Source organism: Ursus maritimus, unplaced genomic scaffold, assembly GCF_017311325.1.
Source record: "Ursus maritimus isolate PB19 unplaced genomic scaffold, ASM1731132v1 scaffold_12, whole genome shotgun sequence".
Classification (NCBI taxonomy): domain Eukaryota; kingdom Metazoa; phylum Chordata; class Mammalia; order Carnivora; family Ursidae; genus Ursus; species Ursus maritimus.
Window position 1 is genome coordinate 58011662 of NW_024423564.1, and position 24475 is coordinate 58036136.

The window sequence follows — 24475 nt, forward strand, 5'->3', positions numbered from 1 at the left end:
TTTTTTTTTTTTTTTTTTTTTTTTTTTTTTTTTTTTATTAAGGCCTATGTATTTTCTCTGCTTTGTGGTTTGGTGTTTTTGTGCCCCCCCCCCCCAACTCCCCTCCAACCCCCCCACTGAACACAGGATTTTACATTTAGAAGCAGTTCACTAGACAGAATGTCTGTAGTGGAATGTTACATAATTCACATTTAGATTTGAAGAGCTCATTATAAAAAACCTGACACACTTCAGGAATATTAAATTACCGCAGATTGTGTGGAGCAAAGAAACATTATTGAAGCATTTCAAAATTCTAGGCGAGCCTGAATTTAACTGATAGGGTTTCGCAGCTTTTACTGGGGGAAAATGATTTGAGTTGTCACATGGTTTCTGGCCCTTGGGGGACTTTAATCTCCTTAATTACAAAGAAACGAATTTCCTAAACAATTTGGAGTTACTCCACAGCATTTTCCCAACCTCTGGCTTTTGGAAAATGAAAGGGGATGCCAGGACCCGGGCTATGGTATGTTCTCTCCTTACTGCAGCTTCGTTATTTAAGTTTTTTATTTGAAATGATGTTGGTTTCCTTTCATTATTGATATCGGGGTGTACTGCAGAAATCCACAAGTAATGCTTTGTAACAGTTGAACACAGTCACATTTTGTCGAACAAGTGGTGCCGGAGATACCCACGGAATAGGGAGAGGTGCTGTATTGTGCTTTATAAAATTGAAGGGGAAAAAATGACCCCGTTCCCATCCAGTTTTATATATGAACTTTTAAGAAGGCTTGAAATTGTGTAAAATCTATATATTTCAGCTCATTTTACTATTTATATGTTAGGTACCTACTGTGTGCAAAACCAGCATGATGGAAATATCTTAGATTCTATCTCTCCCTGCAGTGTCTTTACAAGGGAGACCTAACCTGCCTCAGTTTCCTCTTCTGTAAAGGGAGGATCACAGTATGGACTTGTAGTCACACACACCGCCATCTGACCTTGAGCTGTTAACACAGGAAATTATTAACACCTCATCTTTATTAAGTGCTTTCCAGGAGGTGTGCCAGGTACTCTTCCAAGCACGTGATGTGTGTAGTCACACTTCATTTCCACAGCAGCTCCATGTTATCCCCATTATACAGATGGAGAAACTGAGGCAAGGAGGAGCTGAGTAACTTTCTCAATATCTCATTGCTTATAAGGGGCTGAAGCTATGCAGCTGGCCAAAAAGCAGATCATACTATAAGTAGGGAGAGATTCCATTTAATAGAGAGATTGGAAAACCTTTCTGCCTATAATACAGTTCTTTGAACTCAACCTTGAGGGGTCAATAGAATGTCAAGGCAGACTCAAGAAGAAAGATTGAAGAGAAAGGTAGCAGCCCAAGTTAAAATTGGAAAGAGAAGGAGGTACATCACCTCCCTACTAGACTTAGTTTTCCTTTTATTAGTTGGGCTGTTCATTGCAAGCCTCCTTGCCTTTGCACAGCTGATCCTTCTGCCGGAAACAAACAAACATTCATTGATTATATATGTATTTATTGAGTGCCCTTTGGTCCTTTCTCTGATTTTCCACTTGACATAAGAATCATTCTTCAAGACCCCACAGTATAGGGCTCCTCCTCTGAGAAGTTTGACTCTTCTAAGCAAAGGTGAGTGCTTGCTCCTTTGTGCCCCAGTATACGTGGTGTTTGTGTGTGTTAGTTCTGGTGTGAGTATTGCAGTCCCTTACATGACCGACATCTCCGTTAGACTGAGCATCTTTGAGGACAGGAATAAAGAATCCGCACTCTTAGCCAGGATGGTTGCACAGTAGGTGTCCGCTGACGTGAATGAGCCAGCATTTGCACCTGGCCCATCGTAAGTTCTTAGTAGATACTTGTTGCAATGAAATGATCAGTATTGTTAATAAAATTAATTTGGTCCATGTATGGCCAAGCTTTGTGGCTCTGTCGTCTCCCATGGAATGTTGTCTTCTGTCAGGGGAGAGGTTAGGAAGAGGGTGAGGGCCAGTGGTGTGGCGCAGATAGATGGCACAAGGGTGGCAGGGAAGGTTCTCGTTTTCTGTGTTTGATTTCATGGGCCCCATTCTAGGAAGGCAGTATAAAGCATTTTCCTTAGTTGTAGCTTTAGTTCCTATCATTGAGACATCTTTCATTCAGGGCCAGCGTCCTTTAAAAAAAAAAAAAATCACTTGTTAACAAATAAATAAACCAAGTATCTTTGACTAAGGTGGGAATTTCCCTACTATTGGGCCTTCCTGTAATTTTACTAATTTTATTGTTTTTTTTATCTAAGTATAATTAACACACAGTGTTAAATTAGTTTCAGGCGTACAATATAGTGAGTCAGCTCTTCTCAGTGCTCATCACAATAAGTATACTCTTAATTCCCTTTACCGATTTCACCCATGCTCCCCACCACCTCCCCACTGGTAACCCCCAGTTTATTTTCTGTATATACAAGTGTGTTTGTTTCTTTTCTTCTTTGTTTTGTCTCTTAAATTCCACATATGAGTGAAATCATATGGTATTTGTCTTTCTCTGACTTATTTCACTCAGCATTATACCCTCTTGCCATTTCTAACAACATGGATGAATCTAGAGGGTATAAAGCCTTCCTGTAATTTTATGTGGCTTTTATATTAAACCTTCTAGTTAAGCGTTCTTTAGTTGTCATCATTAAGAGGATGGATTTACTGTTCTTTTTGAGCAGAAACTGGCATTCAGGGTCCGTGTTTTTGGATTCGACCATTCTGGGTCTGTGGAATGAGCTCAGAACTGGCTGCACAGTTTGAAGATCTGTTTCCAGTGGCTTTATCTTCATTTTCTTTAAAAATGGGATAACTAGTGAAATGTTTCTTTTCCACTGAACTCTCTGATATAACTATCCGATAGATGGTCACTGGGAAAGACAGTTGACTCGACACAGGAAATATATTCATTCAATTTAACTGAAATCAAATGAGATAATATATGTGAAGCAGTGACTGAGGGCAAAGTATATAGTAAGTGCACAGTAAATACTAGCTGTAATTGAAGTGGTTGTGTTATCATTATTATCATTATCATCTCTTCCCAGCACAGAGTCTGGGCTTAATAGTACCTAGTAGGGTGCAACGCGTATTTATTAAAGAAAGAAAGAATGGAATGTGTGGCGGCCGGCTTCTTTTCTTTTTCTCCCCACATTAAATGCTTGTCTGCTCTTATAGCTGAGGGAAAAGCTGACATAAAAATTGGCTTGCTGGAAGTTTCTCAGCCCCATTTGTCACCTTACCCTTGGAGCCCAATTGTATGTCAACTCCATGTCCCCTCTGATGCCTGGCAGCGAGGGACAGACCACAGGTCACTTCCCTATGATCTGTTTTAGCCGCCAGGGCTCTGCTCAAGCTTGGCTGATGGATGGGTGCCCTGTTGTTGAGAATGTCTCCACAGGGCTGCTCAGGAAATACTCCTTTGCTGTATTTTCTGGGTGGCATCTACTGCTTGAAAGCAAGACACGTGGAAAACAAGGAGTTGGGTTTTGTCCTTCTTGGAAATCCAGGGTTTTAAAAAGATCTGTTTTGAGTTCTGTACCTAGGTTGAGAGACCATGTTTCAGGTAGACCTCTCATCCCCTTTGCTACAAACCCTGTCAGTGGCTTGATGACATCAAGTGAACCATTTGTACACGGAGACCAAGATTTGCCTGGTTTTGTACGTTTGGCAGTTTATTTTGCCACCCCCCCACCCCCCAACTAATTTCTGTTTAACCTCAAAAGGGTGATGATTCTGAATGTTCTCTTGGCTTGATTTGCAGCGCTCGGAAGGAGTGAATGAGATGTGCAGCTCGGAGCGTTGTTTCTGAAGGGAGGAGTCATTCTCTTGGAGAGGAGTCCTCCATGAGCCTGGCCGAGGCCCGGGATCTGTGTGAAGTGGACTAAGGATTTAGTAGGATGTCAACTGAGACAGAACTTCAAGTAGCTGTGAAAACCAGCGCCAAGAAAGACTCCAGAAAGAAAGGTAGGGCTGATTTGTTCCTTTCTTAACCAGCTATTTATCTGTGCAGTGTTTCATCTCTGCAATGATGTATAGTACTGTCTTTGTGATGGCATATGTTTTTAATGGGCGCCAGCGTTACTTGCTGTTTTCTGTACTCGTAGTATAATATTTTAATGGTTCTCCATTATGCCTTGGGTAAAATCCAAAATTATTTTCCTAAGGTATAAAACCCTTCCTGGTATGCCTTCTACCCATCCCTCCAGCAAAGCAACATCTCTGCCTAGTCGTCCCCCCGCCCCCCAATCCAACCCTGTTTACCCTCCAGGCATTCTGTCTCTTGTAGTTCACTTTTGCAGGTATCCAAAGTTCTCAAATTCCAGCAGCGCCAGAATCACCTGGAAGGCTTGTTAAAACACAGGTTGCTGGGTCTCATCTGCAGAATTTTCGGGTTCAGTAGGTCTGGGGGAGGGCCCAAGCCTGCATTTCGAACAAGTTCCCCGACGGTACTGGTGCTATTGCTCCGGAGTCCACACTTGGAGAACCACCGGACAATTAATCTAGCCCGAAATCCTTTGTCACTGTCCACTTTTTCCTAGACTGGCTCCCATTTAGTCTTCAGGTTTAGTCCTTTCCTGACTCCCTGCACTGGATTAGTTGTTTTGTTTGTTTTGCTGCAGTAGCGCGTTGTGAGACTCTCACTTTGTTAAAAATTGCCTACATTTTTGTTTTTCGGCTGTACTGTGCGTTCCTGCAGAGCTGGACCTCTCGTTGACCCTTTACTCCAACACTTAGAACGTGCTTGACCCAGAGGAGGCACGGAGATGTCTGTTAATGAGGACTGGCATGCATAGTATGATAATAAAATAATTCTCTCACTCTCCGTGTTTTCTGGAGAATTTGGTCCCATGGCTTTATGACCATGCCTTTCAGGATGTTTGTCTTCCAGTTGCAATTAGGTGTAAGCACCTTCGTGCTGTGTGTTGTCTTTCTCTCCCGCATCTTCTGAGCTGCGTGGCAGAGGATTAATAGACTTCTCTTTCAGGTCTTGAAATCTGTCAATATGGGCTTGCAAACCGGGATGCACTTAGTTGCTTTGTATAGGCAGTGATTTGTTTGAGACACTGCTGTGCCTGCCCAGTCATGTTTCGTGATGGCATTTGTCTGACACTCTGTAGGAAAAAGGGACATAAATGTAATACATATGCAGCTCCCAGACAGCCAGAACCTCAGGAAGGACAATAAATTTTGCTCTGGATGTTTATTTGAAACACAAATATTTTGGAAGTAGTCTATTTTATTTCCTAAAACTTAATGTAAGCCTTGTATTTTATGCATCGTGGTCTAAGAATAATAGAAGGAAAGCAAGTCAGTGAGAGAGCAGGTCTTGGGAGAACTGCTACACGGGGAAAAAAAGATTGCAGAGCACGACGTGTACCAGAATTCAAATGCTTTTTCAGTGAAAACTGACAAGTTATATTTCTGCTTCAAATTTAACCTTTCCACTAAACTTGTGCTCTTGAATGCTTAATGCATTAAAAATTGTATTTTACTGAATATCTTTTCATTCTTAATTTTAACATGCAAAACCAGGAGCATTCTAAAGTGAGGATTCAGGTTTTCAGAGCTTTGGCTTAGTTGAAGATTTGGAATGGGAAAATGAAAGTGACCTTTTTAGAACCTCCTCATCTTCGTGTCTTACAAGACTCTAAAACCAGCACGATACATATGCAAGAGTGGCCAGTACCATGCAATCTGGGCAGGTAGACCTGGATTCAAATTCTAGCGATGCTGCTTCCTAACTGTGTGACCTTGGAATGTTACTTAACCTCTCTAAGCGTCTGTTTTCTCTCCTATAAGTAAGGATATAATATTAAACTTCAGAGGCTTACTATGAAGAATAATTGAGATAAGGCAGATTAAATACTTAGTATATTACTTGGAGCTTATTAAAAGATCAACAAAGAGCCATTTTAAAAAATATTTTATTCATTTATTTGACAAAGAGAAAGAGAGAGAGAACACAAGCATGGGGAGAGGCAGAGGAAGAAACAGGGTTCCCACTGAGCAGAGAGCCCAACGTGGGGCTCGATCCCAGGATCTTGGGATCATGACCTAAGCCGAAGGCTGATGCTTAACTGACTGAGCCACCCAAGTATCCCAACAAAGAGTCTTTATGTGTGTTCTTCCTCTTCCTTTTCACTTTTTCCTTCCCTTTTCTCCTTATCCTTCTCTCCTTACTTCTCATCTCCTTTCTTCCCTGTCATCTTTCTCCATTTCCCTCCTCTCTCTTCTTTTCTCTGTTTTTCTTCTCCCATTTCTGTTCTCTTCTCCTCCTCTTCCTCTTCTTCATTTTCATCGCCTCCATCATCAGCATTATACCGTTTTCTCTTATCCCGTTCTAGAACCAAGGGGATCTTAAAAAGTATATAGCTGAGTTGTCCCAAAGTAAGATTTTATAATAGTTCTTAGTTATATAACAGTGATAAACAATATGCATTCTTGATAGACTTCTCTGGCTAAAAGCACCATGAAAGCACATACATACATTAAAAAAGGGAGAGAATGTGCTTGTGACAGGATTAATTTATTTCTTGCTCTTCAGTTTTCCCTGTGGAACAATAAGTATTCCTTTAAGCAAATGTTGCTGACTCAGCCAAATTAAGTAGAACTTTAAAAGGAAATGTTAACACTTTATTTATTGATCTTGAATCTTGGATATAATAGCATTACTAAACTTTGTTACTAATTCTTCCAATTCCTCTTTGATTTTCTATGGAGACAACATATAACCTCATAAGTAGGTTTCTGTCTTCCTCTCTAATCCTTAAGTAATTCTTTTTCTTGTCTTATTGCATTGGCTGGGTCTGTCAGTACAATATTTTGTAATAAGAGGTGTCCTTAACTTGATCTTCAGTTAATGGAAATGCTTCTAAGTTTTCTGTAAGTGTGATATTTAAATTTTTACTGGAGATTTTTTTTATTTTTATTCTTCACTTATCATGGTCTAGAAAGTGATTTTTAAAATCCTGAATTTGCACATTGAATTTTATCATACATGTGTTCTGTATTTATTTCAATGATTATACATATTTTTCCTCTCAATTTATATTGTGGTGGATTTTACTGATAGATTTTTCTAATCTTCATTTCTGAGGTAAATACTACTCGTTCAAGATGTATTATTTTCTATATACGGATTTGATTTTTTGGTATTTACTTAGGATTTTGATATCCATCAGCACAATTGGCATATAGCTTTCTTTTCTTGAACAATCTTTGTGGCTAGTATTAAAGTTTATAATTTTGTGCAGTGATTTTTGGTGCTAAGGAAATACTGAATGATATTTAAGCCCCTTTCTGGAAAAATGTATGTTTTTCTTTTTTCAGTAATTTTATTTGACTTTTTAGAAGGTATATATTCTTATTACTGTAATTAAAAGAGACAAAGAAAGCATGCCTAATCTCATTAATCAAAAATAACTGCTGTTAACATTCTAAGTTAATTCCTACTGGACTGACTTTTCAGGAAATGTGTTTAAGTAATCATACCAAGTCATACAATTTTATATCCTGCTTTGTTATTTGACATTACATCATAAGTACATTTCTCATATTATTACGTGATATTACAGACTAGAAGGGTTTTTTTTTTTTTTTTTGCCCCTTTGGCAAGATTTAGATGGTTCCTGGGGCAGATATTTTATTTCCTAAAAAAGACGACCTGACAATATGGGTCATCGATCATGAGCGAGAGTGGCATAAAGAAAGTTTAAGAGACCCTTTAGAATTTCTCACAAACCTATCACCCTGGTTCTTTAACCCAAGCTTTTGAAAGGAAGTTAGATAGTTTCAAATACAAGTCACACAGGGGCGTATTTCACCATAAAATGCATTTCTAGACAGGCCATGTAGGAGACGTAACTGGAGTATTCACAATTCAAATAAGGAAGGCTTGGAAGTAGTAAGAAATAAAGTTGTTTTCTTCATTTCATTTTTATTAGATTGTGTCACTACACATGCAGCTTGTCAAACGGTGCCTGTTCCAGGAGTAGAATTTGATGGAGGACGGGAATGTAGATTTTCAGGTTCGTTACCTGCCATCAAAGGGGGAGAACAGCTGACACAATTCTGGTTATTTATCAAACCAGCACTAGGCCACCCAGTAGAAGACTGTGGGAGAGGAACGGGTCCCAGGATGGGCAGGTGCGGACGTCTCTGGGGGTGGTGCCTGGGGATTTTCAGTCAGCGCCACCGGCAGCGAGTGTGGTAGAAAGAGCACTCACTTTGGAGCCGGGCCTGGTTTTAGATTCTAATTCTTTTCCTTCTTGCTGTGTAACCAGAGATGGGTTATTTAGCCTCTTAGAACCCTGTCTAAGTGAGTGTGTATGTGTGTGCTTGTGCGCGCACGAATAATACTTATCAGAAGGCTGAGAGGAGGAATTGTGGGTGAAGGTCCAGCATGGGATCCACAACATGGCAGCTGTCTGGTTAGAATTAGCTTTTCTGCCCTTTTCCTTCTCAGATCACAGTTCACACTGTCTCCTGTCTCCTAGAAATACCTGGAAATAAATTTATTCACTTCCCAGATATTAGAGTTATGTCCAAGGATCATTAGTTAACAAAACAATAAAAACAACAAAATGGTACCTTATTTCTTCCCTGAAAGATTTGGCCCCGAGAATCGAAGCCCTGGTGGGTCTAGAGGTTGGTGTTCATATGGCAGACGCCTCGGCTTTGGAGCCCCATCAAGCTGAGTGTGAACCCTGGCTGTGTGCCTCGGTAGCCGGGGGAACTCTTGGGAAGTTTCTTTTTTTTTCTTTTTTCTCTTTTTAAATCTTTTTATTTTTAACGATTGTATTTATTTATTTGTCAGAGAGAGAGCGCACACAAGCAGGGGGAGCTGCAGGCAGAGGGAGAGGGAGAAGCAGGCTCCCCACTGAGCCAGAAGCCTGATGCGGGGACTCCATCCCAGGACCGTGGGATCATAACCTGAGCCGAAGGCCGACGCTTAACTGACCGAGCCACCCAGGCATCCCTATTGCGAGGTTTCTTAAAAATTCTGGTTAATTTTGGTTAAGGAGTGGTTTCAGTAATGCCATACTCAGGATCCTAATCCCTCAACTGGCCAGTTAGCCCGGGGAAACATCCTTTAAACACTGGCTTACCACTGAGGAGCTTGTGAAGTGCTGTCATGTTCATTATCTGATTGGATCCTTGGGACTGGGGCAATTAATCAAAAAAAAATTCTTTTTATGAAGCCTGTGGTGCATAGCTGCTGTTTCCCTGCCTCTGCCTACTGCTCTTGTCCTGCAGGGAGGTCGCCCGCCATCCGTCAAGACCCTGGCCCTGGGCTCCTACCTCAGGCCTGCCGCTCCGGGTCTGACCACTCCCTCAGGCCACTTCCACTTTTCCAGCTTCTCTTTCCTCAGGTACCAAGCAGAGGAGGAAATTAGATCTGTGTGACCCAATCTGAAACCTAGACGAAACATTAATTAATGAATGAATGAGGTCTTTTGTCCACAAGGATTTATCCAGCCCCGTTTGTGAGCCCTGCCAGCACTCAGTGTTCTGTGGGGAGAGAGAAGTATCTGGAAAGGAGACCCTGACTGCAGGCAGTTCATGTAGTGGAAGAACTCCTCCCTCAGGAGGCCCTTCTGATTTTTATAGGTCTCATCCTTCCTTGAAAAGACCTGTTTTTCTCTACTTTGCTGCTTTTATTCATTCTCAGCCTATTACTACTCAAAAGTTAATGTTTTATTTTTACCCCAAATTCATATTTGTTCATTAAAATATGGCACATTCATCATAATAAAGAAAATTCTTAAACTCTTTTCACAGCTTTCCTGTCTAAAAGCAAGTGAGTTTTCATCTTAATAAATACAAGTAGGACAATATTCTGAAAGAAACTTGAATAAGTTCTTTAGAAATAGAAAAACAGAAAAGCTTGTAAGGAATTAGCATTTGGGGGCTAATTAGAACCTCTTGCTCACAGATGAACTCTCGAAAGAAGGGCTTGCCGACCATCTCTCATCTGGGCAGGGGCAGAGTCAGGCCTGGAGGCCAGGAACAGCTCCCTTGGCTGGTGTTGTCTCCAGCTCACCAGACTGCAAATAGCTTACCTTCTTGGGATTGATGTCTTGGCGTGTTTGTTCCCTCTTCTCTACATTGAAGACTCCTGGAAGAGGTCATGCTTTAGAATTAGATGAACTTAAGTTTAAGACTTAGCGCAATTTCTACTTGGCGTCTCAGGCTAGCTACTTGACCTTTCTGAACCTCAGCTTTTCCATCCATAAAATAGGGACAGTAGCACCTATCTTGAAGTGTGACGAGGATTACATGAGTGAATAACATACAACACCCAACACAATTCAGTTCTCTGTGCACAGACTCAGGATGAGGAAACATTCCCTTTCCCTCCGGCGCCCCATCTCCCCGGCCAACTCCAAGAGGCAGCACCTCTCCTAACGCTGTAGGAAATCAGAGAACAGTAGAAGGCACCCTTTTCTCCTGCAGCACGTGGGAGAATCACTGAGAAGAAGGAACTGGTTCAACTTCAAATGGATGCTTGTTTCAATAATAACGGGGAAGACGGACCGGAAATACAAAGGAGACTGAACCATGTTGTTAAGCTATAAATATCTATTAATAGCCATCATTTGTATTGTACTTCCTGCATGCAAACCATTTTAGATAAATTATCCGTAATGAGCCCAAATCTTATATTCTTCCATGGAACACATAAGAAAATAATGTTCAGAAAGATCAGGAAACTTGCCCTGGGTCATGTGGCTTGTGTGCATAAGCTGGAAAGTACTAGGTCTGCCAGATGTTCGTGTCTGTGTGGTCTTCCCTTAAAGCATGCTATGGGTTTGCCCTGTGCCATGATGCTGGAGGGCTGGCAGATCCGAAAAAATTACAGGGGTTCCACCCTTTTTTTTGGCAGGGGAGGCCCAGAAACAGATTCGGCACCTCGTGTAAAGTTATGGCATCGTTCTGCCTTGGCAGGGCTTTGGATCTCGGTGTGCTAATTGTTCTCTCCGGACTCTGTGATTTGCAAGCTTTGGAAATTCAAAATCAAGGATTTAATTACACTATGACCTCAGTTTCTCTGAGGTTGATCCCTAAAGCTCTGGGGCTGAAGGGCTTGGGAGGGAGGGGTCTTGCTTTGGGTCAAGAAGTCCAGTCCTTTATGGTAGGACTGGCTGTCAGATGGTGTGATGTGTGGTGAGGAAAGACTTCTGTGCTCTTTGAGCACACGGTCTTGAATTTATTACAGGACACATCACTCATTGCAGTCATTCGCTGAAGACAAACTCATTTCAGGTTTCACCGGTGGCTTAGTTCCGGGCCTCATTTTAACTGGTTCGTTTATAAGAAGCCAGGCCTCTTCAAGCCTCCTTCACACCCTATCTTCCTTGAGTATATTGTATAACCCCGGCAGCATACCAACGAGGATAACACCTCAAGGAAGCCCTCCGAGATTTGGTCGCTGGCTCTTTGTCACTTGGCCTCATCTTACCCCAAGCCACACTGATTTTCAGTTCCCAGAACTCACCTCTGTGACATCTGTTCCTTCTCCCTGGCTCATCTTTCTCACCCCATCCTTTCACTGAGCCAACTCCTGGTCATCCTTCAGTACCCAACAACTGTTTGTTGGGGCCACGATCCGTGACATTTTGAGCTTCATAACGTTCTCAATTAATTAATCCCTGACTGTCAGCCTTGTGACCTCCTACATGCCTCCCAAAGCTGTTCATTCTGTCTCTCCTTGCTGCTCCTCTCCTAAGGACAGCCCCGGCTGCCTTCATCTGCCATCTAGATTGTTCTCACACCCCTCCTAAGTGGTCTGCAGGTTTTCAGTCTTTTCCGTCTCCAGACTGTTCTGGACACTGCTCACCAACAGGGAGATCTGATCAGGTCTCACCTCTGCTGCGGACCCCTTCAGGGAGCGGCTCCGACTGCCCCCAGGGTAATGTGCACAGGGCTTCTCATGGTGTCAGAGAGGCCCCGCGGGGTCTGATGCCCTCCTTATCTTTCCCATCTCTCCTCGCCGTTCCGCAGTGATAGTCCATTCTGTGGTGAAACTGAATTAATTTCAGTTTCCTGATCATACCATGTGATCATTTACATTTGGGGTTTGGCAAATCCTGTTTCTTCTCCCAAGAATGCGCTTTCCTTTATTTCTTTTCAGAGCTAACTCCACTTATCCTTTAGTTTCAAGTTCGATATTACTGTCTGCAGAAATGCTTTGGTGCCCGATTGCACCCCACCTACGTGACCCCCAACTGTGGGTCATGACTATTTTGTGTGCTCTCAGACATCTCATTTCACTCACCGTAATATATCGTTAGTTGTCTTTTTGTTCCTCTTTATCACTCATTAGGCTGGGAGTCCTGTGATGGCAGGGACTGTCTGTCTTGTTAACCCCTTCACTTCTACCACTGAGCGCAGTGCTGAAAGATGTAGATATGCAGCAATGTTGGTTGAATGAATAAATTGAATGAATGAATGAATTTATGACTAACAAAGCCTCATTCGGCTGGATTTGTGAAGTATTCCATAACACCTTGATCTTACCCAAATCATCACACTTGCCATGTTTCTCCTATCATTTTTGGCTCATTTTTCTGTGTCTCCCATTAGCCACGAGTTCCTAGCACAGCACTCAGAACCTGGTAGGTACTCAGTAAGTGTTTGTTGAATTGATTATCATGAAATGTGAGAGAGAATGATTTGCACAAGGAGAAAGAAAATTACAAAACACAAACATCTCCCCTAAATGCTGGCTCTTGAGATTCTTATTATGTCGCTTTGAAAATTCCTACCATTCTGTGAACTACTTCTCCTTTTGTGATGTGTGTCCAATCACGTCTGGTGCCGTAATTTAGCGTGATGTGGGCCATATTGGTAGTAAAGCTATAAGATTTGCCATATTAGTTCATCCCACTGCTTCATTAAGCTCAGTGTGCTGCCTGTGGCAGTGGCTGGGCTTGAATTTTGATGTTGGAAAGAACAAAGCCCTTAACATTATCCCTCCAAGTCCCGTGAGTCAGGTAAGGGTACAATGCCTTTGTAGGGTTGGCGAGTCTTCATCTTTGCAGGTGATCAGCAAATGCCCCAGAGCATGGGGTTTTATTATCCGTGTGGTTTGCTGAGTGAGCCGATGATGTTCCAAGGTGTGCTGGGGAAGCGACCCCCTCCTGTTGCGACCAAGCCCCTAGGACGGTCAGAGTGCATATGTTGCAAGGCCGAGCAATGCTGCAATGCATCAAGAGAGTACATGTAGGTAAAAGGGAGTGGAGAGGGTGTGCTGGAGGTAAAATGTTGTCTCATTTAAGCTTGAAAACAACCTTTGGACAGGCGTTCCCATTTTATAGGAGAGGCAACTGAGGCTCAGAGAGATGAACGGCTTGCCTGAAGTCCCCCCAACTAGGATGTAAAGGAACCCATTTGCAGCTGGATCTCTCTGATCCCAGAGCCTGTCTATGTGCATCACACTAGACAAAGCTGCTCCCTACTGAATGGTGTGTCTTCTTACCAAAAACCAAGTAAGGCTCACACTGAAAGACATCTTCCTACAGATTCCAGCAGAAACACTATTAGGTTGACATGGCCGCAGCAAGAGGAAGGAATGATGGCAGAATGTGTGGTCCAGTAGGAAAGGGGGTTGGAAAGGCAGAGGAAGCTCTAGCTCTTCACTCCCCTTCTCTGGCAGGTGGGAGGTTGCCATACACAAGGTTTCTGGGTGATTGGCTAGGAAACATTTCCCTTTCTTTCTTTCTTTTTTATTTTTTTTTAAAGATTTTATTTATTTATTTGAGAGAAAATGAGAGAGAGAGCGAGCATGAGAAGGGGTAAGTTTGGAAGAAGAAGCAGACTCCCCACTGAGCAGGAAGCCCAATGCAGGACTCAGTCCCGGGACTCCAGGATCATGACCCTAGCCGAAGGCAGACGCTTAACCAGTTGAGCTACCCAGACACCCTGACATTTCCCTTTCCAGGGAGAATGCCAGTTATGCTATGTTTTCCAGATATACAAAGGTGAAGACTAGGTGAACTTGAAGGACTTTGACTGTGTGCATTCATCAGAATGCACTTCTGTCTCATAATTTGGAACGAGCACTCCAATTTTGCAAATGCCCCCAAATTGATGAGTAGTCTCATTAAGCCCATTTCATCTCCCCGTGGGCTTCCCCACATCAGAAATAATCATGAGAACGCTGGTGAGGAAGGTAGGGTGAGGAAGGCAGCTACTGTCTATCGGTAGTTATAAAATGTCAGGCAATGTATTTAAACCCGTTCATGTATTTTCTCCTGAGCAAGCCTTTGAGGAAGCTCCTCTTTTTAAAATCCCAAATTTACAGCTGGGAAAATGGAAATTAAGGAGGCGGGACAGAGCTCATGCCATCACTCCAGAACTTATGCTCTGAACAGCCCTGTGTGCAGTTCTGCCTCACTTGTGCATGCAGCAGGTATCACACATGCCCCATACGCACCTGGACCTTCTGAACACGGTGACCTGCTTGGCCCTCCCCGAGCATGCGTGAGTTTTCTCTAGCTCGTTCTCTTCTCTCTGCTAGGAAAAAAAAAACGCTGTAATCTCTTAGCTCACCTGATCCTCCGGGACCCAGCTCAGAGAGCACTTCCATGAAGCTCTTTCTTAGCATTCTCTCTTCCCGTGGAACGAAGCCTTCCTTCCCCCATGATTCTCAGCATATTGGGTTTTTACAAAATTTTTCATCCAAAGAAAGGTTTTATGCCTTTCCTCCATCAACTCGGATTGCACTCTCTTCCTTACTAGATTGTGTTGTAAGTAGAGACGCGATGGCAGGGACTATGTCCTGGGCATCATTATATCCTCTCAAAGCTGAGATGAGGAGAATTTATTGAAGAGTTGTCAGTGTGGAAAATGGGAAATGACGTTAATTGCATGACTACCAAATGCAAGCAGAGAATACAATGAGAATACAGGAATTGATGAGGTTGATAAAACTCCCATTTTACAGATGAGGAAACCACTCAGGTAAGTTCAGAATATGTTCAGGCTCACCCATCATGTAAATGGAAGAACACGAATTTTTTAACTTAGCTCTAAATGACCCAACCCACGGGATCTTTCTGCTCTATTCGCTGTTTCCCAGCAGCGGCCATCAAATAAAACCTCAGAGAAGCCCAGTTCCTGGGGGTCTGTGTCCTTTTGGTAAGTGGCAGCAATATTTGCGATTTACTTTTATAAAGAATTTATGTATCATTGTTGTAGACGCACGTCCCTCACATTGGGGACTGTCATCCCTAGAGTTTTCAGTTCCCCTGACTGGTGGTACTGCTCTAGGGAGAACTTGCATTCTGATTGTTAAACCAGAGGCAGGAAAAGCTGTGCAGGAACTCTTCGCATTGGAAGAAGCCCAGCAGATGATGAATAGCAGACCTGAATCTTATCATGTATTTCAGGATGATGTACGGGACTGTTGGAAACTGCCTTTGACAAATGTGCACGGGAAGGGGAATTATCTCCAACAATGAAAAATGTTCTTATTATGTGATCCTAAAAAGGATCAGGACCCCTATCATTGGGAAAATGATCATCCCCCTATCCCTTATTAACAGCGATATGGAAGCATGTGCTAAAGACATTGAACGTTGGACTGAGGCTGTGATGGATAGCCGTGAGTGCTGAATCAGGTTGGACTTGGCGAAAGGTAGCTCGATGCTTGATAGCAGGTGGGAAGTGTGCAGCTCGCTAAGGTCGCTTTCAGCCCTGGCTTCGTGAGGCTCTGCAAGACTTGTTCCTGCTATCTCAGCCAAGTACCCAGTGGCTCTTGGTCAGGCCAAAAGCTATGATTAAAGAGTAGGAGGTATGTGATATACATTTGTAGGAAATAAAACCATTTCTATAAGAGGAGAAGAAAGGCATTTTAAATATTTAGTCTTACTTTATTTTCACATTTCACATGCATATGTGGAAACCTAGAGTCATAGAGATTCACTAGCCTGCCCAAGGCTAGAAACTAGCATAGTGCAAATTTGAACCTGAACAGTTTGATTTCAAAGTCTATATGCTTTGCAGACCGTGGTAGCTTTCAGTAAATAACCTCCTGATTGGAGTTGAAAATAGCAGAAATAGAAACAACCGAATGCATATGTGAAGCGCTTACTGCAGCCTCCAGCACATGGTAGGTGTTCAAGAAATGCTTGTCTTCTTTCCCTCATTCCGTTTTTGAGTGTTTTTTAAAACCAGGCAAAGTGTTGGCCACAGAAGATTGTAAACAAGTCCTGGGCTTAGGGAACTCGAGATCTCTCTGAAAGACAGACAGCTAAGAAGCAGTTACAGTTCATTACAGTAAGTTGAAATCCCAGAGCAGAGATAAGCAGCATCCAAGGACTTCCCAGAGGTTGTCCCATTTAAATAAAGATTCTGGGAGTGCAGATTTATTACTTTTTTCAGTTCAATGGGTGCTTTGTGCAATATCTTCTATTATTATAGACATTGTCTCCCCATTAGATTTAAATCCCTAGTTGTGAAAAATAAATCCTACCTTGTGCTCTGGTGAAAGGAAGACCAGCAGATCAGAAATCTTGCTGGGGCAGCAACTTACTCCCCCCAACTTGTCTTCTAGAGTAAAAGGCCCTTTGCGTTGCACACATATCTTATTCATTTCTTGTTCCGTGGAGGACCAGGCACATAGTATGTGATCATTAAGCGTTTGTAGAACAATAGAGTACCCTATATTAGATAGGTAATTCTTTGGCCTTTGGCCTGCATTTTCCTAGAATCAGTAATTTATATTCCATTAGTTTTCCTTCGATGTTTTAAAGTAATGATTACTGTGGCTTCTCCTCCTGCTCTCAGAGTTATAGATTGCAAATAGATTTTTGTGTCATTTGCCAATGCTGGTCGATTTTAATGGCTGCTTCGAGCACTGCGTGGGAGATTCTGAAGTCATACCCTGGCTCTGAGCAAGAACAGTTAACATCCAGGCGTATTTTCTGTCGATCTTTTTTTCTTTTTTTTCTTCCTGCATATGAGTGTGTACACAACATGCAAACACATGATTCTAGTTTGATCCTTCTGGGTATTTAATTCTGCATTACTTTTCCACTAAATCTTACCATCTAAGCTGTGGCCATGTCACTATAAATTGTGCAATTATCACTGTACAAAAAGCGAAGCAGTCTCATTTCCCTTAGATTTTACTCACAAGCCCTCCTTCCAAACCCTTCTGTCATCGTAGTGTTTTTTTCAGCGTTTCATTCCTAAATTTGCCAGATCTCATGTCAGCTGCGGCACACACAGTTGCTTGCAGTGGTTGATGATTCATTTCTGTTTTCATCCTTGGACGATGCAAATGTTTATCTTCTGTATTTCGTGGCTGGGAGATGATGCTAACTTGTTTCCCGCAGCAAGAAGAAAAGGAGCCCCGGGGGTGGGCTCCCCTCGGTGGGTGTGTCCCCCGCGGGGGCCACCGCTCCAGGAAAGCCTTGGAATTCAGATTTGCCAATGGGCGCCTCTGAGGGCGAGTGTGTTCTTACAGCTCACATCTTTTAACCTAAGCTTTGTCAACTTTAATATGTTGTCCTGGTGCCTTGATTTTTTTGGTTCATCTGTTTTAATGTGATGAAATGTAAAAACGGAGCTCAGTCTTGTCCCCTCACAACGACTGCAGGGGTTTTCAGCTGATAGCCTATCCTCCGTCTGTTAAGGATTCGAATTTTAAGCGGCCCAAAATACATTTTCCTGGTATCTGTCATCAAGTGATTAGTGCAACTATTTAGTTCTGGTCGTCTTTCCTATTCTTGGTAGATTTATTTTCTCTTCTTAGAATTCTGCTGCTGCCCTCTCTGTCTGGGAGACTGGAGATGTCATTTAAACATTGCTTATTAGGGTTCCATTATTTGTCTCTCATATACAGTCAGCTAAATCAAAAAGTCAGACAGTGTTTTTAAATTGCAAATTTAAATGACAATTTATAGACCAGGTCTACTGGAAATTTTCTGTCCTTGGCATCCATCACTGCTTCTGTGTATATAGTTTTATGCTCACTCTCTTTCTCTCTCTTTTTATCTTCTTGAGAGCACAGCACACATATCCATCAGAAGGATCAGAACTGCTTGCAGTCCAACAAAAAATGCAATAAAGATCTTGAAAGGAAATGAAGACAAACACCCTATCCCAGACCTTTCTTCGATACTTGTTCTCTTCCTCCCCCTTCCCCCTGCCCCCGCCTCTTAAAGAGGAAACTTGCATTAGTCACTTTTTAAAAAAAGTATTGAAGCACCTGGTTTAGATTCAAATAAAATAAACATTCACCAAAGGCCCCAAAAATGCCAAATATTGTTACCTCAATTAATCTGCACGATAAACCAATGATAATGACACTATTATTAGAAATGGTATCCTAGCTGATATTTACTGAGCACTTACCATGTACCAGGCACTGTTCTGTGTGTTTCATTTGCCGCGACTCACTTAAGACAATAAGATGTTGCTTTCTAAAAGAGGAGACTGAAATTCGTGGGAGTCGGCTTGCCCAGGGCCCAAAGCTTGAGTGAGTGATAGAGCTCCTGCCTCTGACTTGGAACTCTGTCCACCACACTAGCTTCTATTTTTATTTTCAGTAAGAAAACCTGGGGCCTCCTTAGTATCTCTATTTCATAAGAACGACAGGTTGAAAAGTCATCACACCATGCCTTGCTGAGTTTTAATTTTTAGCAGATTGGGTTAGAAGGGGGGGGCTGTAAACCTTGAAATCGCCTTCTTTTATCAGTCCATTTTCCCTGGGATCAGAGTAGATTGGCAAAGCATTATGATCTCCCATTTCAAAGCTGAAGGATTATCCGTCTCGATGGGTGAAATCATCTCTAAAATCCTTCTGAAGCCAGCTGCTGCAGACGTTGGTACAGTTCAGAAGATGCCTGGGTATCCAGCAACTTCAGTGATGAAAATGAACAGAGTCAGATTTGCAACTGGAGGGGCCTGGATTTAGTCTGTGGCCCACTGCATTCACGTTGTGCCCTATGTCTCCTCTTGTAACAGAGCCTGGAGGTCTGCCTTTCAGCCTGTGCTCACCAGGCTCCAGTGTCAGTGGCACCTGGGGGCGTCAGGGCTGGTGAGGTTGCAATCAGACATAGGAGGTGATGACAGGGAGAGATAGAAGGACTTTGTCTTGCCTGAGACAGACATGGGGAGGGAGCCAGAGGAGGTTAGGGGAGCCATCAGACCACAATGCGGGTTTGATCCAGAGTAAAAGGGAAGGAGGGAGGAAGGAAGGGCAGGTAGAAGCATCATCTAGACTTCAGCAAGGTCATTACAGAGTCACTCTTCAGAAGAGGCCCCACCTCCTGGGAACAGGCCTGCTTGAGTATCCCTGCTTGCTCCATCATTGGCTGGGAGCAGCCTGTGGGAAGCATGGTCTTACTGCAGACGTGGAATGGACTTCTGAGTATAGCTGTTGGGGCTCTTTCTCTGCAGCTGGAAGTCTGCCAGATGCATTCTCATGAGGGCCCCACCCTTCACCCCTCCCCCCCCACTACACGAAACTGATAGTCAAGGTACCTAAATCATTCAGCCCTTCTAACTTCTCCAGTCTGCTCTTAGGTGGTGCAGCGAGTGATTCAGATCCCTCCCCCCATGTCACTCTATGCCCCTCAGACAAGGATGGACACATGTCAGTTAAAAGGTGGTGGTGATTGAGGTGGGGGCCATGGATTCTCTGGCCAGTTAGTCCAGCAGTCCTTAGAACATTTTGTCCTTTTGCATCCTACAAGGCCTGAAGAAAGAGGGTTGAAAGCAACTCTTGGGTTGGTAGCCCGAAAAGGAAGCCCTCTTTGTACCTTGTGATCTCCCCACACCTCTTTTTGTGTCATAGGCAAAAGGGGAATGTCCATCCCATCATGCCCCTGCACCATCACCAATGCCAGGAGGGCCAGAGTGCCGTTTCTGGAACAGCTTTCTGATGGCCAGCATACGTAGGGTCTTATTTAAGTAGATTCTGTGAGCCCTCAAGACGACCAGTGAGGCCAGTGTTCTTTAGAGCATAGCCTAGTGATTGTGTCACTGTCTTCAGAATTCCAAATTGATCCATCACAGCTCTGCCATTTACCAGTGGCAGTTACCTTGGGCAACTTCAAGTCCTGTAAGCCTTCATTTCCTTACATGTAAAATGGGAGTGTTGGGACCTGTCTCTTAAGGAGAGAATGCAGACCAAATGCAGTCATCTGTGTAAGGCCTCCAGCATAGTGTTAGACATACATGTGCTGGCTTGTTGTTCTTCTAACTATGGGACAGCCGAGGTCCATTTGTTATGGCTGGTTCCTGGGACCTTAAGGTTCGTGCGAGGTGGGCTGGACAAGCCTGTGTGCATGCATCCATCCCTGCCTGGCTCTGTGCTGCAGGTGGTGGGGGATGAGGGAGGACCCACCACCTGCCCCTTTCCTGCCTTCTAGGAGGTTACAGCTCAGCCCTCAGTGTTACTTGTTGGTCCTCAAGCACACCATGCTACTTTATGCCTCCTTGCTCAGCCTTCACATTGGTCTTCCTCCAAAATCATTTGTTGCTTGGAACAGACCCCACTCATAAAAGAAACAATCTGGAAGATTGCGCTTCCTGAGGGCCTTGAGATGAGCACTGAAAAGCCAGGCGCTCATGTATCCTCCTCTAGTCTCTCCAGACCTGCTTTGCTTCCCCGATTGGCTTCTTGCTTCTCCTCTCTGCAATCAGGCTTGCTTTGGTCACTGTGCTCATGGCCAGCTTTACTGGTTTCTGCATTCGGAATCTCAAATGAAGACTGAGACACAGAGTCCCCATTCCAAATCCAGGGCAGAGCAAATCTGTAGGCTCATCCCAGCTGGCAGTGGACTGTTCAAGAGTTAGAGACGTATGACGGACAATAGGTGTGATAGCCCATACTACAGGTGATGGGAGGGGATCGCTGTGCAAAGGAGCGAGGCATGGACTGAACAGACACAACCACCACCAAGACTGAGCTTAGATGTCACTTTCTCCAGGATGTTTTCCTGGACCCAGCTGAACAAGGATAGGTAGGCCCTCCCCTGGGCTATTCTGATTCTGGGCACTGGCCCCTGTTACAGTAGCTCTCAGGATGTGCTATACTTTCCTCAACCCTACATCTGTCTTCACCAGGTGGTGGTGCATCCTGAGGGTAGGGAAGGCATCCACTCCGCCTTTGCACACAGCACTGGTGTCCCAGTGCCTGCCACCCAGCAGGTGCTCCATAAATAGTTTACAGAACTAAGTATCATCCAGGAAACTGACGAATAATCGTGCTGCCGAAGGAGAAGTACTTCCCAGGAACAGCACAAAGCAGTTGCTTTGCCAAAAAACAGTTGTCTCTCTGCCCCACCCTCGCCTCCGCCCCCAAGGTGCAGTAAACATCCATGGGGACAGACGCAGAGCTCCAGCGACCACCTTTCATGTACAGTCATGTTCTGTGTCTTTGATCCCAAACTCCTTTAAGTATTGAATCCTAAAGAGCCTGCTGTAGCTCCCCACTTAATAGCCATCCAGCACCCCGTGCATTAATGCCAATCAGCCTGGGAAGGATGGAAGCTCTGGGGACTTAACGAGCTGAGCTGGCACCTGCTCGTTCCGTGTCCAGCCTGCATCTCTTTCGCGGCTTGCGGCAGCTGCGTGGTGTCAGGCTTAACCTTTCTGGAGAAGGGCTTATAAAGGCATTTTTGCTTTCATGTTTTCCAACTTTGAGTTTAGTTTGGGTAACTGACCTAAAGATTTTTGGAGCCACAGTCTTCAGGGCCTTGTCTGAGGCCATACCCGCACCCGCACCCACCCCAGACCCTGCCCCGGAATGCTGAGGGGCTGAGACTAAGGCCATCTGTGACTCGGGAAGACAGCGCAAGTCTGACACCCCAACGCAGCCTTTCTGCTTACGAGCAGTGCGATAGGGCCGAGTGCGGTGCCTGGCGCCAAGTAGCTCCGTGAGTGCTGGTGGGAGAGCCTCACCCGGCACACTGCTGCGTCCCAGATAGAGTGTCTGCCCACGAGGACACCGCAGTCCCCATGGCGGCAGGACCGGCACCTCCGCCCGTGCCCGGCACATGGTGGTGCCCCAGTAGTATCTGTTGCATGAATGAATGAACCGATGATGAATAGTAATTAAGAGCGCCAGCAGGAGAGAGACCTGGGTTTGAATCCCACTGCTAACACTTCCTGCACATTGTGGAGGCGGGCAGTTTATTTCTCTCTCTCTCCGACCCTGGTCCTTCATCCTTACTGAAAAGACCAATGTTTCTCATGGTTTTGGGCTGACATGTAAAGCACCTACTTAGTGTCTGGCACATAGTAAGTAGTTGTTCTTACTTTTATTATTAACGGAGTAACTTTAAAGCAAGTGCTTGATACCCATATCTGAGTGCCTTCATTTATACGGTGAAAATGCTTCTCCCTGACGGACAGGGTGAACATGAGCAATAATGTGATATGGTGAACGGAGTACGTGCCTGGTTGGGGCTCAGTGCTCGGTAGATGGTGGGCGATGCCATCCCTATCAGGAGAAGGCTCGATGGGCTCAGACGGTGACCACCCCTCTCTCAGGGCCATGTACAGGAGGAAGGGGGCAGGTTCGACGAGGGGCTCGTCTCTAGCTCCTGGATGTGACAGCCATTTGCGTGGGCAGATGCACAGGGCTCTGGCCTTCCTTTGCCTTTCACCTTGAAAGAACTGAGGCTTTTCAAAGGGATCCTAGGCTATATTATCAGACTTTCACCTAGCAAGCTGTTCTTTTCAGCAGACTGACTTTTATAATTCTCATGACCAAACGCCAACTCTTCTTTACCAAAACCCCCTTAATCCTTTGATCTTGTCTCAGTCACAAGAAATGATTGTCTGCTACGTCTTGCCATACATGATTTAGAGAGGATTACTGAGCAACCGCAGTCCATCCCTCACCTTCCCTGCCCCCACCAGCAGTCACTTCCTTGTGTGAAATCCTCCTAGGCCCCCCAGACCCTGGGAAATATCCTTGGAAAGAAAAGAGCTAAGCAAGGCAGCCGGGGCCGAGGCACAAAGCATCTCAGAGTAAGAGGTTGAAGGGAATATTCCAGAGGAAGGGAGGGACGGGGGTAAGTGTGGATATACTATATTGTCAAGTGAAAGAAAACCTGTCCCTATGGCTCAAGGTAAGCAGAAGCACACCTGGGTCTCATCATCAGCAAGGCACTCCTATACGTGACCCTCCAGTCAGCTCTCGGGGTGGGGCCGGGCATAGCAACTCCAGGATGCTCTTCCAGAAGAGAAGCACGGGATCTGTGTGGCTTTCTTGTGGTCACATGGTGAGCGACGGCAACTTCCAAGGCTGGATCCTAGCCTCTTCCAATAGATCCAGTCAACAAGACCAAGGGCTAAAAAGTTCAGACAGGTCTGGTCCTGTGCCTGTTGCCATCAGATTGCTTCTCCACCTGTATGGGGCAGGGTGTTCTCGGTATATCCCAGGGAGCTGCGCCTTGCAATCCCATTCTCCTGACATTGGGCTTCAGGCTGGGCTCAGCCCGTGGGAGGCACTGGGGGGGGGGGATGGGAAAGTGGGGCAAAGGGGATGTGGGGGCCTTTCTCTCCCTCACTCTTCTCCTGATTGTCGTTCTGGCAGTCGCTGCACCCTGTGGATCCGGGTCCTGCAGGATGACTCTCGTCTTGACGACAGCAGCCCTCCAGGGCAACCTTGCTATAGTTCCAGCCACCTCCGCACAGCCCCATCTCTGGGCTCTGGGCCCAGCACCTCCTTCTTTTGAAGGTCTATTCCCAGGGCTGGTGGCAGCTTCCTGCACTCACTAATCCTTGGATCACTTCCTCTTTCCCTGGCTTTTCAGCTCTTCCAACACCATTGTAAGGGTTCCCCACATTAAATTCCCTCTTCGAATAGCTGGCAAGCGCTCAGTTTGTCTCATTGGTCCTTGACTGATCCTTTGTTTGAAAACTGGCTCCACTAATATGTGAGAAATAGAACTCTGGACAAACTTCCTAACCTGCAGAACCTCTGTAGTCACCTGTAAAATGGAGATTTCAGATTTAGAGGTTGTGTGTGTCTAGAAGCTAACCGAGGGCTTGGCACGTAGTAGGTATTTAATGACTGGCAACTCTTCTTTATTCCAAGTCATTGAGGAAGAGAGTAAGGACCTCTCAAGGGAGGAAGCTGGTCTCTTTATTTTTCAACTCCTAGCAGGATGCCACTTAATAAAGTAAGTAAACTTAATAAACTCTCTCTTTCTATAGAGAGAGAGAGGGAGAGAGATTTCAGCTGAATGGGTTGGATGAATTGAGAGACCACCACTATCATTACAATAATTCTAGGATTTCTAAGAAAAGATTCAAAGAGAGTTTCTTGGATTTTCTAGTGCAATTCTATGGATAGTTTCACTTTGGAAGCCCATTTGACATGTTAATGGCCCTAAAGTCAACAAATGGAGAACACTGCAGGAACCTTGGGAAGGTCCTTAATTGAAACAGCATAAGTTGTGTCCTGTGCCCTGTCTGTCCGCCCCCCCCC

General features: G+C 44.4%; 1 protein-coding gene across 2 annotated transcripts in view; it reads left to right on the forward strand.

The window, feature by feature from the left end:
• LOC121102090 (disabled homolog 1-like) overlaps positions 1-24475 on the forward strand; it is a 178187-nt gene that overhangs the window by 35493 nt on the left and 118219 nt on the right. Inside the window, exons 3-4 of one of the 2 annotated variants that reach the window (XR_005834159.1) lie at positions 3779-3981; positions 23579-23848. Coding sequence is in view for 1 of the 2 variants with exons in the window: in XM_040627256.1 (XP_040483190.1) it covers positions 3915-3981 (67 nt within the window). In the remaining variant the exon portion in view is untranslated. Of the gene's footprint in view, positions 1-3778; positions 3982-23578; positions 23849-24475 lie in introns of those variants that run through there. The other variant, XM_040627256.1, reaches the window with a different exon arrangement.